At 38.1% G+C, this 17,307-nt stretch overlaps 1 protein-coding gene across 5 annotated transcripts in view; it reads left to right on the top strand.

Annotated features, from left to right (window-relative positions):
• Nucleotides 1–17,307, top strand: part of EML4 (EMAP like 4) — a 173,218-nt gene that overhangs the window by 95,604 nt on the left and 60,307 nt on the right. For 3 of the 5 annotated variants that reach the window (XM_033175897.1, XM_033175898.1, XM_033175901.1), the window contains 5 exons: nt 348–477; nt 5,198–5,371; nt 7,245–7,373; nt 8,756–8,781; nt 8,972–9,004. In XM_033175897.1, the coding sequence (XP_033031788.1) occupies nt 348–477; nt 5,198–5,371; nt 7,245–7,373; nt 8,756–8,781; nt 8,972–9,004 (492 nt within the window). Of the gene's footprint in view, nt 1–347; nt 478–4,412; nt 4,428–4,742; nt 5,372–7,244; nt 7,374–8,755; nt 8,782–8,971; nt 9,005–17,307 lie in introns of those variants that run through there. The other 2 variants (XM_033175900.1, XM_033175899.1) reach the window with 2 other exon arrangements.

Below are 17,307 nucleotides of genomic sequence, written 5' to 3'. Positions count from 1 at the left end.
AAGATTGATGTCATGGGATTTATGGTTTACTTGAGGCACGCATTTGAATCATGTGTTGTAAGGCTGCTGTGTGTGGTAAAGCAAACCATTTAGCTAAGAGAACTAGCCCAACTGTGTTTTAGTAAATTAGTGTGGCTTTCCTATAGGTCTGTTTTGATGGGATTAAGTCTTGAGACAGTATCATGTGCTGCATACCAGGGGGGCACTCTGCTCAAAAGTTATAAACAATAATGTACTTAATTTTTTTCCACCATCCCCTCCTTCCAAATGGACTTAATTTTAAAACTTAGATCTTTGAGGAATATATTCAAATTTGATATAATTTTTTTTTCCTTAATTATCTTTAGGCCAACCAAGCCCTCGAGCAGCTATTCCCATGTCCTGTATAACCAATGGAAGTGGTGCAAACAGAAAACCAAGTCATACCAGCGCTGTCTCAATTGCAGGAAAAGAAACTCTTTCATCTGCTGCTAAAAGGTACCCGTTTGTGAAGGGGGGAAAAACTAACATTGCAAAATTGTCTGAATGTGGTAGAGGTCTACCTTTAGAAAGAATATGAAATAGAGCTATTTGAATTCAAATGAGCATGTCCTTTGAATTCTTAAACTGTGAAAGTAGAGACATTTAGCCTGTGCTCACTCAGCTTGCACTCATCATACCTGTCAAGTTGTTTGAGGAAGCTTTCCGTTCTCACTAAAGAAAGAAAGCAGTTTCATTTCCTGGTTTTGTTTTGTTTCTTTTTAACAAGTATTTGTTGATAAACATCACTATATTTAAAGAAATTGTAGAAGTGAATTTTCCATAGCAAGTGATATATTTGATACAGCATTTTTAAAGGGAAAACAGAATATTTGATATATCTATGTCAGTGGGACGTCAAATGCTGTTATAACTTTTATTTTTTAACCATAACTATAAAATTAAGGCTTATTTCAAAAATATAGTACTATCTGGGGGGTGTGCGTGTGTGTTAGGGGATGGTGGGCAGGAGGGCTGTGGAATTACAGCAGTATAAGTTTCAGTGGATTACAGATTTGCATTCTTTATGTTCTTTTCATCAGTTAATTAATTTACTCCAATAAAAGTGCTCACAGGATTTTCCCCCTTTTGTAATTTCTAGCAAATTATTTGATATAGAGTTTGGAGAGACCATAGGTGATCAGCTACAAAATCTTACAACCAGTTTCTTCAAAGAATGAGTGAGGAAAATCTTGAGTAATAAGATCATGTGTTAACAGTGTACTGATGGAAAATGCTTACCTCAATAAACTAATGCCAGTGACCGAATTATTCATCGGTGAGGATTCATAGATACTTAACCAAACAGTTAACTACAAGAATGTTGAAGAAATGCCAAGATCTTCAGCCCTTTTAAAAATTCCTTCTAGAACTCAGTCTTTGACATCGTTATTACAGAATCTAGACTTTCCCCTACAAAGGATGCTAAAATTTATTACCTGTACTCCACTTTGAGTAGAAAAGGAGAAACCATAAGAAAATGTTAGTACAATTTTAAATAAATTTCCATGTTGTATCCAGTAATGGTTCAGATTCAGCCCATTTTCTTACGTAGCTATTGTACTGTTGGTGTGTAGTGATCAGTATTATGAACATTAGTGATTCAACAGTCTAAGGCCAGCTGAGTTTGTTAGTTTATGATCCAGGGTCCCTGTATTTTGCTTTTAAATAACCTAGAAGGAAAGTGGCTCTTACAGGTTTTACTGGGCCCATATAAAACTAGTGGCCACTGTATTCTTGTTGAAGAACAGCAAGAAAGAAGTAACTTCTGTTTTTTGTTTTTGTTTTTGAGAGAGTTGAACATACTGGAACTCAGTTTTTAAAGTTAATCTGATATTCTTGAAGTGTAATTGTATTTCTTTATTTTTATATTTTTATTTTTTTTACTTTATATACATATGTTTTTGAGATGGAGTTTCACTCTTGTTGCCCAGGCTGGAGTGCAATGGCGCAATCTTGGCTCACCACAACGTGCGTCTCCCGTCTTCAAACAATTCTCCTGCCTCAGCACCGGGAGTAGCTGGGGTTACAGGCATGCACCACCACACCCAGCTAATTTTGTATTTTTAGTAGAGACAGGGTTTCTCCATGTTGGTCAGGCTGGTCTCAAACTCCCAACCTCAGGTGATCCGCCCGCCTTAACCTCCCAAAGTGCTGGGACTACAGGTGTGAGCCACTGCGCCCAGCCAAAATTGTATTTCTTAGCACCCACTTTAAAAAACAATTGATCACAAAGTAGATAGTCAAGGGCCAGTCTGAAGTCAGAAGTTATCAGAAGTGTATCAGGTTAAGAAATGTCACTTGACATTAAAATATACTATAACATTTTAAACTATTATGTGATAAATTGTATATACTATGTACATTTATTTAAAATGTTCTTGAACAAACTTGCTTGTTGATTATGTACCTTATAATCGAATTACAAAACGTCCTTTGATTAAGACAGACATTCAGGGCTGGGCGCAGTGGCTCATGCCTGTAATCGCAGCACTTTGGGAGGCCACGGCAGTCAAATCAGCTGAGGTCAGGAGTTTGAGACCAGTCTGGCCAACATGGTGTAACCCCATCTCTACTAAAAATGTAAAAATTAGCTGGATGTGGTGGTGGGTGCCTGTAATCTCAGCTGCTGGGGAAGCTGAGGTGGAAGAATTGCTTGAACCTTGGAGGTGGAGGTTACAGTGAGCCGAGATCATACCACTGCACTCCAGCCTGGATGACAGAGCAAGACTTCGTCTCAAAAAAAAAAAAAAGGAAAGAAAAGAAATAGGCATTTAGTAGTTTCCTACCCTTTCATCACTAAAATTCAAGTCTTGATTCCATCAGCTTTATAATATTGTCAAGAGTGTTTTCAGTATAAGTACACTTACCCAGTCTGGTTAGGAATAGCAAGTGGAGGCCGGGCGCGGTGGCTCAAGCCTGTAATCCCAGCACTTTGGGAGGCCGAGTCGGGTGGATCACGAGGTCAGGAGATCGAGACCATCCTGGCTAACACGGTGAAACCCCGTCTCTACTAAAAAAATACAAAAAACTAGCCGGGCGAGGTGGTGGGCGCCTGTAGTCCCAGCTGCTCGGGAGGCTGAGGCAGGAGAATGGCGTGAACCCGGGAGGCGGAGCTTGCAGTGAGCCGAGATCCGGCCACAGCACTCCAGCCTGGGCGACAGAGCGAGACTCCGTCTCAAAAAAAAAAAAAAAAAAGGAATAGCAAGTGGTTTATTAACCAAGAGTCAAAGTACAGAATCCAAAGAATTTATACATAAATATCTGAAATATTTTAACATAAGATATATTCACCTGTATTCATTCATCAGTTTTTAAATGAAAGACCAAACCTACCCTCTAAGTATGTATGTCTCATCAAATTGTTGTTGACTGTCTTTCATAAAATATACCCATAAATAACTTTCTAAAATTTTTAGAAAGTTCTCAGAAATGAAATGAGTAAGAAATTTGAAACTCTGGCAGAAGAGTATGTTAGAACCCATTTCTCTTTCTATGATTTTCTTTTTTTTAGATGGAGTCTCGCTCTGTCACCCAGGCTGGAGTGCAGTGGCGTGATCTCAGCTCACTACAAGCTCTGCCTCCTGGGTTCACGCCATTCTCCTGCCTCAGCCTCCCAAGTAGTTGGGACTACAGGTGCCAACCACCACACCGGGCTAATTTTTTATATTTTTTAGTAGAGATGGGGTTTCACTTTGTTAGCCAGGATGGTCTCGATCTCCTGACCTCATGATCCGCCCGCCTCAGCCTCCCAAAGTGCTGGGATTGCAGGCATGAGCCACCGTGCCCGGCCAATTTTTTTTTTTTTAAAGAGACAGGGTCTCACTATGTTGCCCAGGCTTGTCTTGAACTCCTGGGCTCAAGTGATCCTCCTGTCTTGGCCTTCCAAAGTGCTGGGATTATAGGTGTGAGCCACCACACCCAGGCTCTGTGATTTGTTTGTTTGTTTTTTGAGACAGACTCACGCTGTCATCTAAGCTGGAGTATAATGGTGCAATCTCCGCTCACCTGCTCCACCTCCTGGCTCAAGCAATTCTTCTGTCGAGTAGCTGGGATTACAGGCACATACCACTGCACCAAGCTAATTTTTGTATTTTTAGTGGAGACGGAGTTTCACCATGTTGCCTGGGCTGGTCTTGAACTCCTGACCTCAGGTGATCCACTAGCCTCCCAAAGTGCTGGGATTGCAGGCGTGAGTCACTGCGCCCAGCCGCTTCTGTGATTTTTAAATTGTGTCACTCACACTAAATTTAACAGCAATTTTTTTTAGTAACTCATTTTTTTGTAGTCTTTCCAGAGCATTAAACTTAGTTTCCATAGAAATTGCTATTCTCTTTGTATTTAATTAACTTACATAATTAAAATAACCAACATAAACAGATTTGGGAAAAAACTTAAACTCTTGGTAGGTTTATGGCCGGGCGCGGTGGCTCAAGCCTGTAATCCCAGCACTTTGGGAGGCCGAGACGGGCGGATCACGAGGTCAGGAGATCGAGACCATCCTGGCGAACACGGTGAAACCCCGTCTCTACTAAAAAATACAAAAAACTAGCTGGGCGTGGTGGCGGGCGCCTGTAGTCCCAGCTACTCGGGAGGCTGAGGCAGGAGAATAGCGTGAACCCGGGAGGCGGAGCTTGCAGTGAGCTGAGAGCCGGCCACTGCACTCCAGCCCCGGCGACAGAGCAAGACTCCGTCTCAAAAAAAAAAAAAAAAACTCTTGGTAGGTTTAAAACTCAATTGAAGGGAGTAGAAGTATACAGAAAAAAAAACAGGAATTGGAGAATAATCTTTTAAACGTGAATATTTAGTGTTCCTTTGGCATCAGTCATTATGCTTTACACAGATAATCCTCTGATTTGGGTAACTTGAGGTCAGTTAAGAGACCTTCATTTGTCCCCCAAAATCTGCCAAGATGGCAAAATGTATTAGAGACCATTTCTGTCTAAAGGGGCAATCTTCATGGGATGCATCACCTTAGAATTTTTATAAATTCTTCACTGAAGATGTTAATAGCTTCTGGAATTTTCAAAGAAATATTGTCCTTCTTGAATGAAAACAGTGCAAATTGTATTAGCTGTATGACTTAGGGTTTTGAATTATATAATAATCACTTTTCTATCATTTGATTTTTTTTATTTGTTTAAATGTGTATTGTTCCATGTTATACTTTATTTTACAGTGGTACAGAAAAAAAGAAAGAAAAACCACAAGGACAGAGAGAAAAAAAAGAGGAATCTCATTCTAATGATCAAAGTCCACAAATTCGAGCATCACCTTCTCCCCAGCCCTCTTCACAACCTCTCCAAATACACAGACAAACTCCAGAAAGCAAGAATGCTACTCCCACCAAAAGGTTTTAACTGTCCCCAAGTACAGAGCTAGGGAATGGTTGTAATGATACCTAAATTCTGTGACTTGGGAAAAAGTTAGCTATCCAAGGATTCTGAGAGAAAAGGCTGGTGGCTTTATTTTTCCCTTCTTCATTGCTTATAATTTATACTTTATAGCACATTGGGGAATAAAGAATTAAGGTCACAACTTCTCAGTTAAAACTGGGAAAAAAAAAAACTGAGTTATGAACAATATGATTAAAGGAAGGCAGGAATAACCTAGTCTAAAACCAAACAATATTCTCCCAACCAAATTTTTGAATACTTTTTATACTTGTATGTAACTATGCATAAATTTATAGCCATGGATAGAAAATGGCCATATGTAATTGTCCTCACTGTATTTTGGCATCATTACAACCTTCAACCTGCAAGGGCCCATCTCAAGTGGCTCTTCATGGTGGCTGCATCTCAGTTTCAGTTTTGGGTCTTGGGAGGATAAGTTCTTGCTTGAGTAGAGAAATGAATCCATTTCACCTGGTCTTTTCTATGCTAAAGGCTTGCTTGAGGCCTTCTCTCTGTGTCCATAATAATATTTTAAAGTTATGAGAAGGGGAAGAGGGAGAAACATTCTAACAGTGTGTGTGAGCCTAAATTGAGAATCTAAACCTGCATGCTGGGAGTTCAGTGCTACAGCTGCCTCCTAATCAAATATTGAGGCCAATCTAATTAAATTTGCCTGTTTAGAAATGCTTATTCAAGCCTTGTGATTAGGAATAGACATATTTTATCATCGTACTTCTGCTTGGAAATCTTAGGAAAACTATTAAACCATTTCCAGAACTGGCTAGAATTTTAATAAAATAAATGACAACCATTCCTAAAAGATTAATATTTTTATTTGATCAATTTAATATTTTGCCTCAGATCGCTAATGGAAATTGGGAAAATCAAAATACCCTTCGCTTGATTGATGCATGTTTATCACTTACAAAGTGCTTTGTCTGTGTGTCTCATGCAGATTCTTACTCAATCTAAATGGTTTGTAATTTTTCTGCCTGGTCTCCTGTGGAGTTTTTCTTGGATATAGCTTATTAATGCTACATAACTTTGGATGGTGTGTGGTTTAAGGTGGCTTTTTATAATCGGTCTCTTTAAGGTTCTGATTTCACTTGGTATCTTCTTTGTCCCAGCATCTTTTTTTCAGCTTCTTGAGGTCTCCTGGAAATGTGCTTGCCCTCCTAAATTGCTCTTTGGATGTACTGTTGCAAGAAGTATTGGAGACTGGATGAGTTTGAGGATAGTTAGCAATGCAATGAAAAAATCATTTGTAAAGAAACAAATTTCATTTATAAGTATAGGGAATCAGGATTGCCAATAACCACATTCTTATGTAAAGTCTTTTTTATTTCTGATCATTGGTAAAATTGTCCCTAAAGATATAAACAAGAGTTTATTCCTTGTTATATTTAGAAATTGTCATTTGTACCGTATGTAATGTAATTACTTGAGGACATAATTGCACAAAAAATGAAAATGGCAGCCTCATAAAATTCAATGGCTATGAAAAAATACAGGTTTTCTGTAACTACAGATTATGAGAAACCTTAGCGATGTAAGGAAATAATTTTTTTCTGTTAACAAGTTTTTATAAAAAAAAAAAATCAGGTAATTTTGTTCTAGTGAATCTTCTGAGTGATACAGAAAATTATAATACAGGTTTGGGATTTGCCTTGTTTAACTCCTTTACTCATCCAGGCAGTCTTTCAACTAATCCTTCTCTTCTGGATTAGCTTTAAGGAAATGTTAATTGCTGCTTTTGTGTTCTGTTTAAATTGTTAGTTACATGTCTTTGACACTCAGAATTTTTCTCTAAGAAATTAATGTTCCTTCTAGCATAAAGCGACCATCACCAGCTGAAAAGTCACACAATTCATGGGAAAATTCAGATGATAGCCGTAATAAATTGTCGAAAATACCTTCAACACCCAAATTAATACCAAAAGTTACCAAAAATACAGACAAGTAAGTATTGCACTTTCTTCATTATATCTAAAAAGTAATAATTATTTGGCTATTATGTTTGCATGTATAGTTATGTATGTCTGGTTTAAATCTTTTTTTTATTTTTGAGACGGAGTCTTGTTCTGTCACCAGGCTGGAGTGCAGTGGCACCATCTTAGCTCACTGTAACTTCTGCTTCCCAGGTTCAAGCAATTCTCCTACCTCGGCCTGCCGAGTAGCTGGGACTACAGGCACGTACCACCATGCCCAGCTAATTTTTGTATTTTTTAGTAGAGACAGGGTTTCACCGTGTTGGCCAGGATGGTCTTGATCTCTTGACCTCATGATCTGCCTGCCTCCGCCTCCCAAAGTGCTGGGATTATGGCGTGAGCCACTGCGCCCGGCCTTGGTTTGAATCTTTTTAAAAACTCTGTATTATAATTCTTACTTCTCTTACCGAGTCTCACTCTGTCGCCAGGCTGGAGTGCAGTGGCACAATCTTGGCTCACTGCAACTTCCACCTCCTGGGTGCAAGCGATTCTCCTGCCTTAGCCTCCCGTGTAGCTGGGACTATAGGCGCGCACTATCATACCCCGCTAATTTTTGTATTGTCAGTAGAGATGGGGTTTCACCATGTTAACCAGGATGGTCTTGATCTCTCAACCTCGTGATCTGCCTGCCTCGGCCTCCCAAAGTGCTAGGATTACAGGCGTGAGCCACCACACCCAACCCGGTGTATATTTTCTTTCAAGTTTTCTACAAAAAGTTGTATCTACCTTTTAATGCTCCCAACTCAAATAATATATCTTTTTTTTTTTTTTTTTGAGACAGTGTCTCACTCAGTCACTCAGGCTGGAGTGCCATGGCACTATCACTGTTACATCTTACTGCAGCTTTCACCTTCCTGGGTTCAGGTGATTCTCCTACCTCAGCTTCCTGGGTAGTTGGGACTACAGGCACGTGCCACCATGCCCAGCTAATATTTTTGTATTTTTTGTAAAGACAGGGTTTTGCCATGTTGCCCAGGCTGGTCTTGAACTCCTGGACTCAAAGAGTTCACCTGCTTCAGCCTCCCAAAGTGCTAGGATTACAGGCGTGAGCCACTGTGCCCAGCCAAATAATAAATCTTAATAATCATATAACATTTGAGTATTTTTCATAAGTTATTTTTATGCTTTCACTGTTTAGATGCTCTTGTGGGATACTCATTGTTTTATAAAATAGTGTATATTAGTAGTTCATTAGTGAGAAACTTTAAAAAATGCTGATTTCTTACTCTCGCTTCTAGAGATTTGTCTAGGTTATAGCCTAAGCATTGACACTTTTACAGTTTCTTGAGGTGATTCTAATGGTCAGCCATATAAAATTATAAAATAAATGTGTTTCTTAAATTTCTTTTCTAGGCATAAAGATGTCATCATCAACCAAGGTAAATTAAAAATCCTTTAAAATTTTTTATTTTGCCTTTCTTAGTTTAATTTTTGCTAATTGAAAAGAATATTTACTTATTTTCATCCAGTGCACTTTATTAGTTCATAGTAATCAAAGTGCGTTACTATAGTCATTTAGGAAAATATCCAGTTTTTGTTGTAAGATAATGTCATTTTTGTCTCAACCAGCAAAAATGTCAACTCGCGAAAAAAACAGCCAAGGTAAGAATAAGCTACGCAGTTGGTTGCCTTCTAAGTGAATTTTTTTCCTGAGTCTCTTATTTGGCTTTTCATTATTTATGCTGCCTGACTTTCCTCCTTACAAAGGAAATATGGTGATTTCAACTAGGTGAATCCAGCAACATTTTACTTTTTTTTTTTTTTTGACACCAAGTCTTGTTCTGTTGCCCATGCTGGAGTAAAGTGGCACAATCGCATCTTATTGCAACCTCCATCTCCTGAGGTCAAGCGATTCTTGTGCCTCCTGAGTAGCTGAGGACTATAGGCACCACCACACCCGGCTAATTTTTTGTGTTTTTTTGTTTGTTTTGTATTTTTAGTAGAGATGGGGTTTTACCATGTTGGCCAGGCTGATCTCGAACTCCTGGCCTCAAACAGCCCTCCCTCCTCAACCTCCCAGAATGCTGGGATTATAGATGTGAGCCACCACACTCGGCTCAGCTACATTTTTAAAAATCCATCTTATTTCTAAGAAGTCTGAAGATTCAAGGTGAACAGCAAAAATACAGTATTACAAAAAGGGATAAAATACTAAAGGGAGTTTTCTCCCTTAAAAAAAAGTTTTACCTAGAAAAGCCATTTAAAAGATTGATAAATTTTAACTCAGTTTCCTGTCTTGCCAACTTCATTGCAAATAGTCACTCATTTCTTGATGCTAAGACTGAAAATATAACGAGTCTAGCGAATCCATTTCCTCTTAAGTTTTTCTTTTGTATTGTTTGTAACTTCTGGCTACTTGATGTTGTTGGCTTGTTCGGACCAAAAAAAAGGAAGCAGACTTTTGGCAAATGCGTATTTAATTTAATTGCAGTGTAGGTAAGTTTTATAAATCAGTTTTACATTCTCTTTAGATTGCCTGCAAATTTAATTGAAGCATGCTGTTCTTAATGAAAGCATGTCCTTTCTGTGCATGGTTTTCACAGCTCATTTCTGTTTCTCATAGTTAGCCTTATTTTCTGGTCTGTTATAGTGACAAACTACAATGTGGTTAAAGGGTTTTTTTAGAGATTTAACTTGATTTCTGTGGATTTTTACTTTTTTGGTTCCAGAAAGAAAAGAAAAAAATATTTCTAATAGTCTTTAGGTCATTTGTTTTTACATAGACTTTCTAAATGAAGTTGAATTTTGCTGGCATTCTTCTTTAGTAGGTCTTACTTTTTCCCTTCTTTATAATACAACATAGATTAAGTAATGTTTGAGATACTTTAAAGGGAAAAATGAAATTTTATTATGAAGATAATTCTTACTACATTTTATTTCAAAACTTTTAAGAGAGAGAGTCTTGCTCTGTTGCCCAGGCTGGAGTGCAGTCACTACCTTGGCTCACTGCAGCCTTTACCTCCTGGGCTCAAGCAGTCCTCTCACTGAAGCCTCCCGAGTAGCTGGGACTACAGGCGCGCACCACATACCTGGCTGATTTTTGTATTTATTGTAGAGATTGGGTCTCACTTTGTTGCCTAGGTTGGTCTCAAACTCCTGGGCTCAAGCAGTCCTGCATCAGCCTCCCAAAGTGTTGGGATTACAGGCGTGAGCCACCACCTCTGGTCTGAAACTTTTTTTTTTTTTTAAGTAGAGGCAGTGGTATGTGATAGGAAGAGCAGCGAATGGGGAATAGCTGTGTTTAGTGTTTGGTCCTGGCTGTTATACATAATAGCCTTATGACCTAGGCTAAATGACGGTATTTCTGAGTGGTTTTCTACTCTGAGTATAGTAACTATAAAGCTTATTTCACATGACTACTGAAGGGTGAAATAATACATATGAAATATAAATTGAAATAGAGTGGCATCTACTGAAATAGGGAACATTTGAGGAGAAGGAGATGTGTGGAAAAGGAGTTTGGCTTTGGACAATTGCATTTGAGTTGTCTGTAAAACTTAACCTATATGTAGAGATGTATAGCAAACAATGTCTTGTAGATGTTTAAACACATGGATTTTGGAGTCCAGAGAGTGGTTTTACCATTGACTTAGCTATAGTGACCTTGAGCAGGTTACTTCTACCTCTGTAAGTCTTTGTTTTCTCATCGTAATTGAGATAATAATAAGCCGTTAAAGGGTTACTGTAAAAATTATAGTAATAAAGTGTACACAGTACCTGGCATATAATACCAAGTAAGTTTTAGTTATTAATATGTGAATTTGGCAGTAAAACCTTGCACTCAGATTTGTATTGTAGGATGAAAAGATAATTATTAAATTGGTGAGATTCATTGACCATTAGTTGTAAAGCTATTTTAAAAGTCTGGTATTCATTTTGCATGGCATATTCACAACACATTTTCTAGTATTTCAGCTATTAATGCTAATATTTGTCATTTTGGGACATTCTTTTTAAAATATGACATTAATTTAGCACCTTGACTTGTTCCACATCATCTGCTTTGATTTGAGAAGAAGCCTATTTATATATGGTACATTTAGGTGAGTGGTAACAGAGAATACTTTACTTGAAAGGCCTGTATCCTTCAGACAGAGCAGAGTAGGAAAAAAGCTAGAAAGCTGCATATTCCAATCACCATTTAGGCAGAAGTCAGGAAACTGGTTGTTGAAAGCAATAGAAAGTAGAATGGGATGTACACTGGGCAGTCTCTGAGGTTAGATGTGAGAGGAAGAGCAGGTTATGCCACTAAAAAGAGGCTCTTACTGACCTATATGTTTATATCCTGAAACCTAAACTTTTTTTCGTTACTCTCTTCCTTAGTTCTGCTGGGTTGTGCTCCAGATACAGCAGAGACAAAGTCCTAGCATATCAACTGAAAATTTGAATAAGCTTCCCTGTAGGACTATCTGTTGTTAGAGGTGGCAGTTAGGTTCTAATACAGTAGTATTCACTGTGGTGAGTTATTGATTTTAAAACATTTTCCAAGCTAAGTTGGGGGACTTGAAGCACCATGTATAAAATTGCTTATTATGGAAAATAGATAACAATTTGGCAAATCTTCTAATAAATAAAATGATACTGCCATTAAGGTCATCCCTGAAATAGTTATCAAGTACAGTTGGCCTTCCATATCTGTGGATTTCACATTCCTGGATTCAGCCAACCTGCATTTGAAATATTCAAGGAAAACAAAGTTGCATCTGTAGTGAACATAACTTTTTTTTGGTCATAATTCCCTAAACAATACAGTGTAACAACTAGTAAGTAATCTAAAGATGATTTAAAGTATACAGGAAGACGGTCATAGGTTACATGGAAATGCTACACCTTTTATATCAAGGACTCGAGCATCCACAGATTTTGCTGTCTGCAGGAGATTCTAGAACCAATGTCCCGTGGAAACCAAGGGACCAACTATGTGTTACATTTTAAATTTATTATTTATTTATTTAGAGACAGGGTCTCACTCTGCCAACCAGGCTGGAGTTCAGTGGCATGATCGTAACTCACTGCAGCCTTAAACTCCGGGCTTGGGTGACCCTCCTGCCTCAGCCTTCCAAGTAGCTGAGACTGCAGGCACACACCACAACACCCAGCTAATTTTTGTTTTACTTTATAGAGGCGGGGTGTCACTATGTTTCCCAGGCTTGTCTTAAACTTTTGACCTCAAACAGTCCTCCCACCTCTGCCTCCCAAAGTGTTAGGATTATAGGTGTGAGTCACCGCACCTGGCCTACATTTTTTAGATATGGAAAATAAGTGTCACATGTTCTCATTATTTCTGAAGCAGAATCTGAATGTCCTCAAAATACTTTTTCAGACTTGAATAATCTTAAATCTATTTTTTCTCTTGTAGAACTTCAAGCTAGGCCTGTTTATATTTAACACATGATTACCTGGTCATGTTGAGAAACTGAATGACTGAGGTCTCTACTGGGAAGAAATCTGCTTGTTTTGAGGAAAAAGGAAGTCATCAATCACTAAATCCCATTCTTTCTTCCTCTTATGGTGCTGTCTCCCTGCTCTGGAATTAGATTCATTGTTATTTACCATTCAGTACAGTCATATCCTAACTATACAGGTATATCAAGGTGGAAGGACAGTTATAATATCTTAGAAAATTGAGAAGTAATTGAGTATTAGCTACCTGTCCAAAAATGTCTTCAGATTAAAAATACTTGAGAAGTCATTTTGACTGTCTAAAATATATATACTGTCTAAAATCCCTCAGTAATTTATTATAGCCAAATGGTTTATCAAATAATTTTAAAATAAATAATACAAACTCATTTATAAAATTGGGGAAAGGAAAAAACCTGAATAATCTTATCATTCTAACAGATTACAGTTCTGATGTGTTTCTTTATTGTTCTTTATCATATATACGTTTTATACATTCATTTAACAGATATTTACTGAGTGCTTATTTTGTCAGACCCTATCCTAGGCAGTCAGAGTTACAGCAGTTACAGTGTTGAGCTGTGTGGAACTTATATTCATGCTCCATAGACAAAACAGATAATAAATACTTCATATGTCAGGAAGGTGATACATATGGGGAAAGAATAAGGAGAGTAGAGAATTGCTATTTTATATAGAGTGGTTAGGGAAGACATTTCTGATATGATGACCTGAAGGAAGTGAATGAAATATGAAATATGTAGATAACTGTAAAAAGGATTTTATGAACAGAGGAAGCTGGAAGTATATAAGCCTTGAGGCAGGAACTTTCTTGCTGTATTAAGGAATAGCAAGGAGGTCCTTCATCATAGAGTACATACAATTTTGTATTATTTAGCACTTACATTTATAAAATGCATATTCATTCCAAGCAAGAGAAGCTTCGTGAGGTACGTCATGTAGGAAAGGGAAGTGAAGTGATACAGCAGAAAGGGCAAATGAGTAGCAAACATGAGACCTAGTTAGGGGTTAAATGACCTGTATCACAGAAAATTAAAGAATCACAGTTCTGCACTATGAGTTAGATAACTCATAATTTTGGGAAAAGCTGAAAATTCCATTTGCTAAAGCAGTGATTTTAGAAAACAAAACGTTGTCTGATAAAATTTTTCCTATTATCCTGACACTTTGGGCCTCAGTTTCCTTACATATATTTAGGCTTAGAGTAGATATCACTAAGGTCTTTTCGGTAACTTTTTGAAAGCTTTTTCTTGTAGCAAACAGAAAATGATGCACAGTTTCCTCCTGTCCCTACAATACCTTCACTAACTTGCTTGTAAACTACCTTTTGAAGAACTTAAAGGCTGGGTGAGGTGGCTCACGCCTATAATCCCAGCACTTTGGGAGGCCAAGGTGGTTGGATTGCTTGAGCTCAGGAGTTCGAGATCAGCCTGGGCAACATGGCAAAACCCCATCTCTACCAAAAATACAAAAATTAATCAGGCATAGTGGCACACATCTGTAGTACCAGCTACTTGGGAGGCTGAGGTGGGAGGATGGCTTGAATGGAGGTGCTTTTGTTCAGAGCCTTGCATTATGTTTTCTGACCTGTTGGCTCCAGACCTGTTTACTCCTAAAACCTGTTCACACCTGTGCAAACTGAGCATTGTATCTGAAAGAATAGCTAAAATTTATCGATAAAGATATATGATAGCAGTGTACTGCTGACACTGTATTTTGTGTCACCTATTGAGAGGGTGTATATTGTCACTTACTCAGAGAGTGTGCAGTTTGAAACAAACCAAAAAAATCAAAAGCCTTTCATTGAACTACAGGCAGATTCTTTCCTTTTTACCAAGATGGTATCCCAAATTTGGCAATTCCAGAATTTAGGAAGAAATTTGTTGAGTGTGCATAAGCAGAAAGGACAGAAAACCAGTGCATTTCCAATGGAGACCATACTTAATTCTAAAATTTATTTATTTTCTTTTTTATTTTAGAGATAGGGTCTCACTCTGTTGCCCAGGCTGGAGTGCTATGGAATGATCACAGCTCACTGCAGCCTTGACCTCCCGGGCTCAGTTGGTCCTCCCATCTCAGCCCCCAGAGTAGCTGGGACTACAGGAATGTGCCGCTGTGCCCAACTAGTTTTGTATTTTTGGTAGAGACAGGGTTTCACCATGTTGCCCAGGCTGTTCTTGAACTACTGGGCTCAAGTGATCCACCTGCTTCAGCCTCCCAAAGTGCTAGGATTACAGGCATGAGCCACTGTGCCTGGCTAGTTCTAAAATTTACATACTGTCCCTTTTAATAACCTGTATAAACATAATTTGGATCCCTGCATCTGGGGTTTGTCCAAGTATTCTCTGTATTTTTATTTATTTTATTTAAGAGCGTAGAGAAGGTGCTGCCAAGGACAGCAGGCCTGCCAGGCTGCTGGTCTCGCCATCTGTATTTTAAAAGGATACCAAAAAAAGAGGACCTTTCCTCTGTTGGAGATTTTTTTTTTTAAGCTCTATAAAGCAAAGATCTGATTTCATAATGTTGTGGTTAGTAGCAGTCTTCTAGATTAAAATATATTTGAAGACTGTCCCATTTTTTAAAATAGAAACTGTCCCAACTTCTAAGAACATGTTCTTGACATCCTCTTTCCTTATTTTCAGCAAAAAAAAAAAAGCTCCAACTCTCTCCTCTGGACATCAAGTATATGAATACTTCATTAGAGAACGTTCTAATCTTATATGTATTTATCGTGGCTAAAGTCTTCATTCAAATTATGTGTATTTTTGCTATACACATACTTTTTAAAAAAGATCTAAACTAGAAAATGTAATTAACCAAAAATTTTCAGTCTTCAAGCATGCCAGTTAACTGAGTGAAATATCATAGTTAGAAATCTGTGCTGTCAAGGCCAGGCACAGTGGCTCATGTCTGTAATCCCAGCACTTTGGGAGGCCAAGGTGGGCAGATCACCTGAGGTCAGGAGTTTAGACCAGCCTGGCCAACATGGCAAAAGCCCATCTCTACAAAAATACAAAAATTAGCCAGGCGTGGTGGCACCTGTCTGTTGTCCCCAGCTACTTAGGAAGCTGAGGCAGGAGAATCTCTTGAACCTGGGAGGCGGAGTTTGCAGTGAGCTGAGATAGCACCACTGCACTCCAGCCTAGGCAGTAGAGTGAGACTCCATCTCAAAAAAAAAAAAAAAGCTCCAACTCTCTCCTCTGGACATCAAGTATATGAATACTTCATTAGAGAACGTTCTAATCTTATATGTATTTATCGTGGCTAAAGTCTTCATTCAAATTATGTGTATTTTTGCTATACACATACTTTTTAAAAAAGATCTAAACTAGAAAATGTAATTAACCAAAAATTTTCAGTCTTCAAGCATGCCAGTTAACTGAGTGAAATATCATAGTTAGAAATCTGTGCTGTCAAGGCCAGGCACAGTGGCTCATGTCTGTAATCCCAGCACTTTGGGAGGCCAAGGTGGGCAGATCACCTGAGGTCAGGAGTTTAGACCAGCCTGGCCAACATGGCAAAAGCCCATCTCTACAAAAATACAAAAATTAGCCAGGCGTGGTGGCACCTGTCTGTTGTCCCCAGCTACTTAGGAAGCTGAGGCAGGAGAATCTCTTGAACCTGGGAGGCGGAGTTTGCAGTGAGCTGAGATAGCACCACTGCACTCCAGCCTAGGCAGTAGAGTGAGACTCCATCTCAAAAAAAAAAAAACTATCCTGTCCAAAAATGGCAATTATATTCTATATTGTATTCCTAACTCTAGTAATTGTTACTGTTTTCTAGAAGCACTTTGAAAAGAATTCTAAAATTTGTGATTAGCTGTAGCCAGAAAGAGTTGCAGTTAATCAGTGGCATATACCAAGATTGCAAGGAAAAGGTGTAGTAAATCACGTGCCATGTCCCCGAACTGTACTCACAACTGGTTCTCCAAAGAACAGTTTCACCAAAAATATTCTATTGTTTTCCTTTAATAATGCTTTTTAAACTTTGGTGAAGTATTTTAATGTTTCTAAAAACATATTCAAATAATACAGTGACCACCCAGATTTATCAGATCTTCACATTTTGCTTTATTTGATTCAGGGTTTTTTTGTTTGTTTCATTTTTTCCTTTAAGAAATAACATTATAGTTGAAGCTTCTCATTAATCCTGTTTAATCAGAATTTTTATATACAGGTTTTTAATGTTCTACTGAGGCCTCCTGATTCCCTCCCTGCTGTAGTTAATTGAGAAAACAGAGCCAGGATAATAGTTTGACATTTGAAATTTCCTGTTCAAATTCTTATTTTTAAAAAATTAAGTACAACTTGGTATATTCATATAAAATGAAAAGGTTTTTCATTTATTTAGTGCTTTAAATAATTTTTCCTGAGGATGTAAGTGAGTGAGTTTGGGGAATTTTTAAAATGAAACCATATTTTGCCTACAGAAAAGTTTTAGGCAGTATAGTGAGTCTTTTAGCAGTTTTATGTGTCTCATGT

Source organism: Trachypithecus francoisi, unplaced genomic scaffold, assembly GCF_009764315.1.
Source record: "Trachypithecus francoisi isolate TF-2019V2 unplaced genomic scaffold, Tfra_2.0 Lachesis_group17, whole genome shotgun sequence".
In the NCBI taxonomy this organism is placed as follows: Eukaryota; Metazoa; Chordata; class Mammalia; order Primates; family Cercopithecidae; genus Trachypithecus; species Trachypithecus francoisi.
Note: the sequence above shows the minus strand (reverse complement) of the source record. Positions and strands in the feature narration are given on the sequence as shown.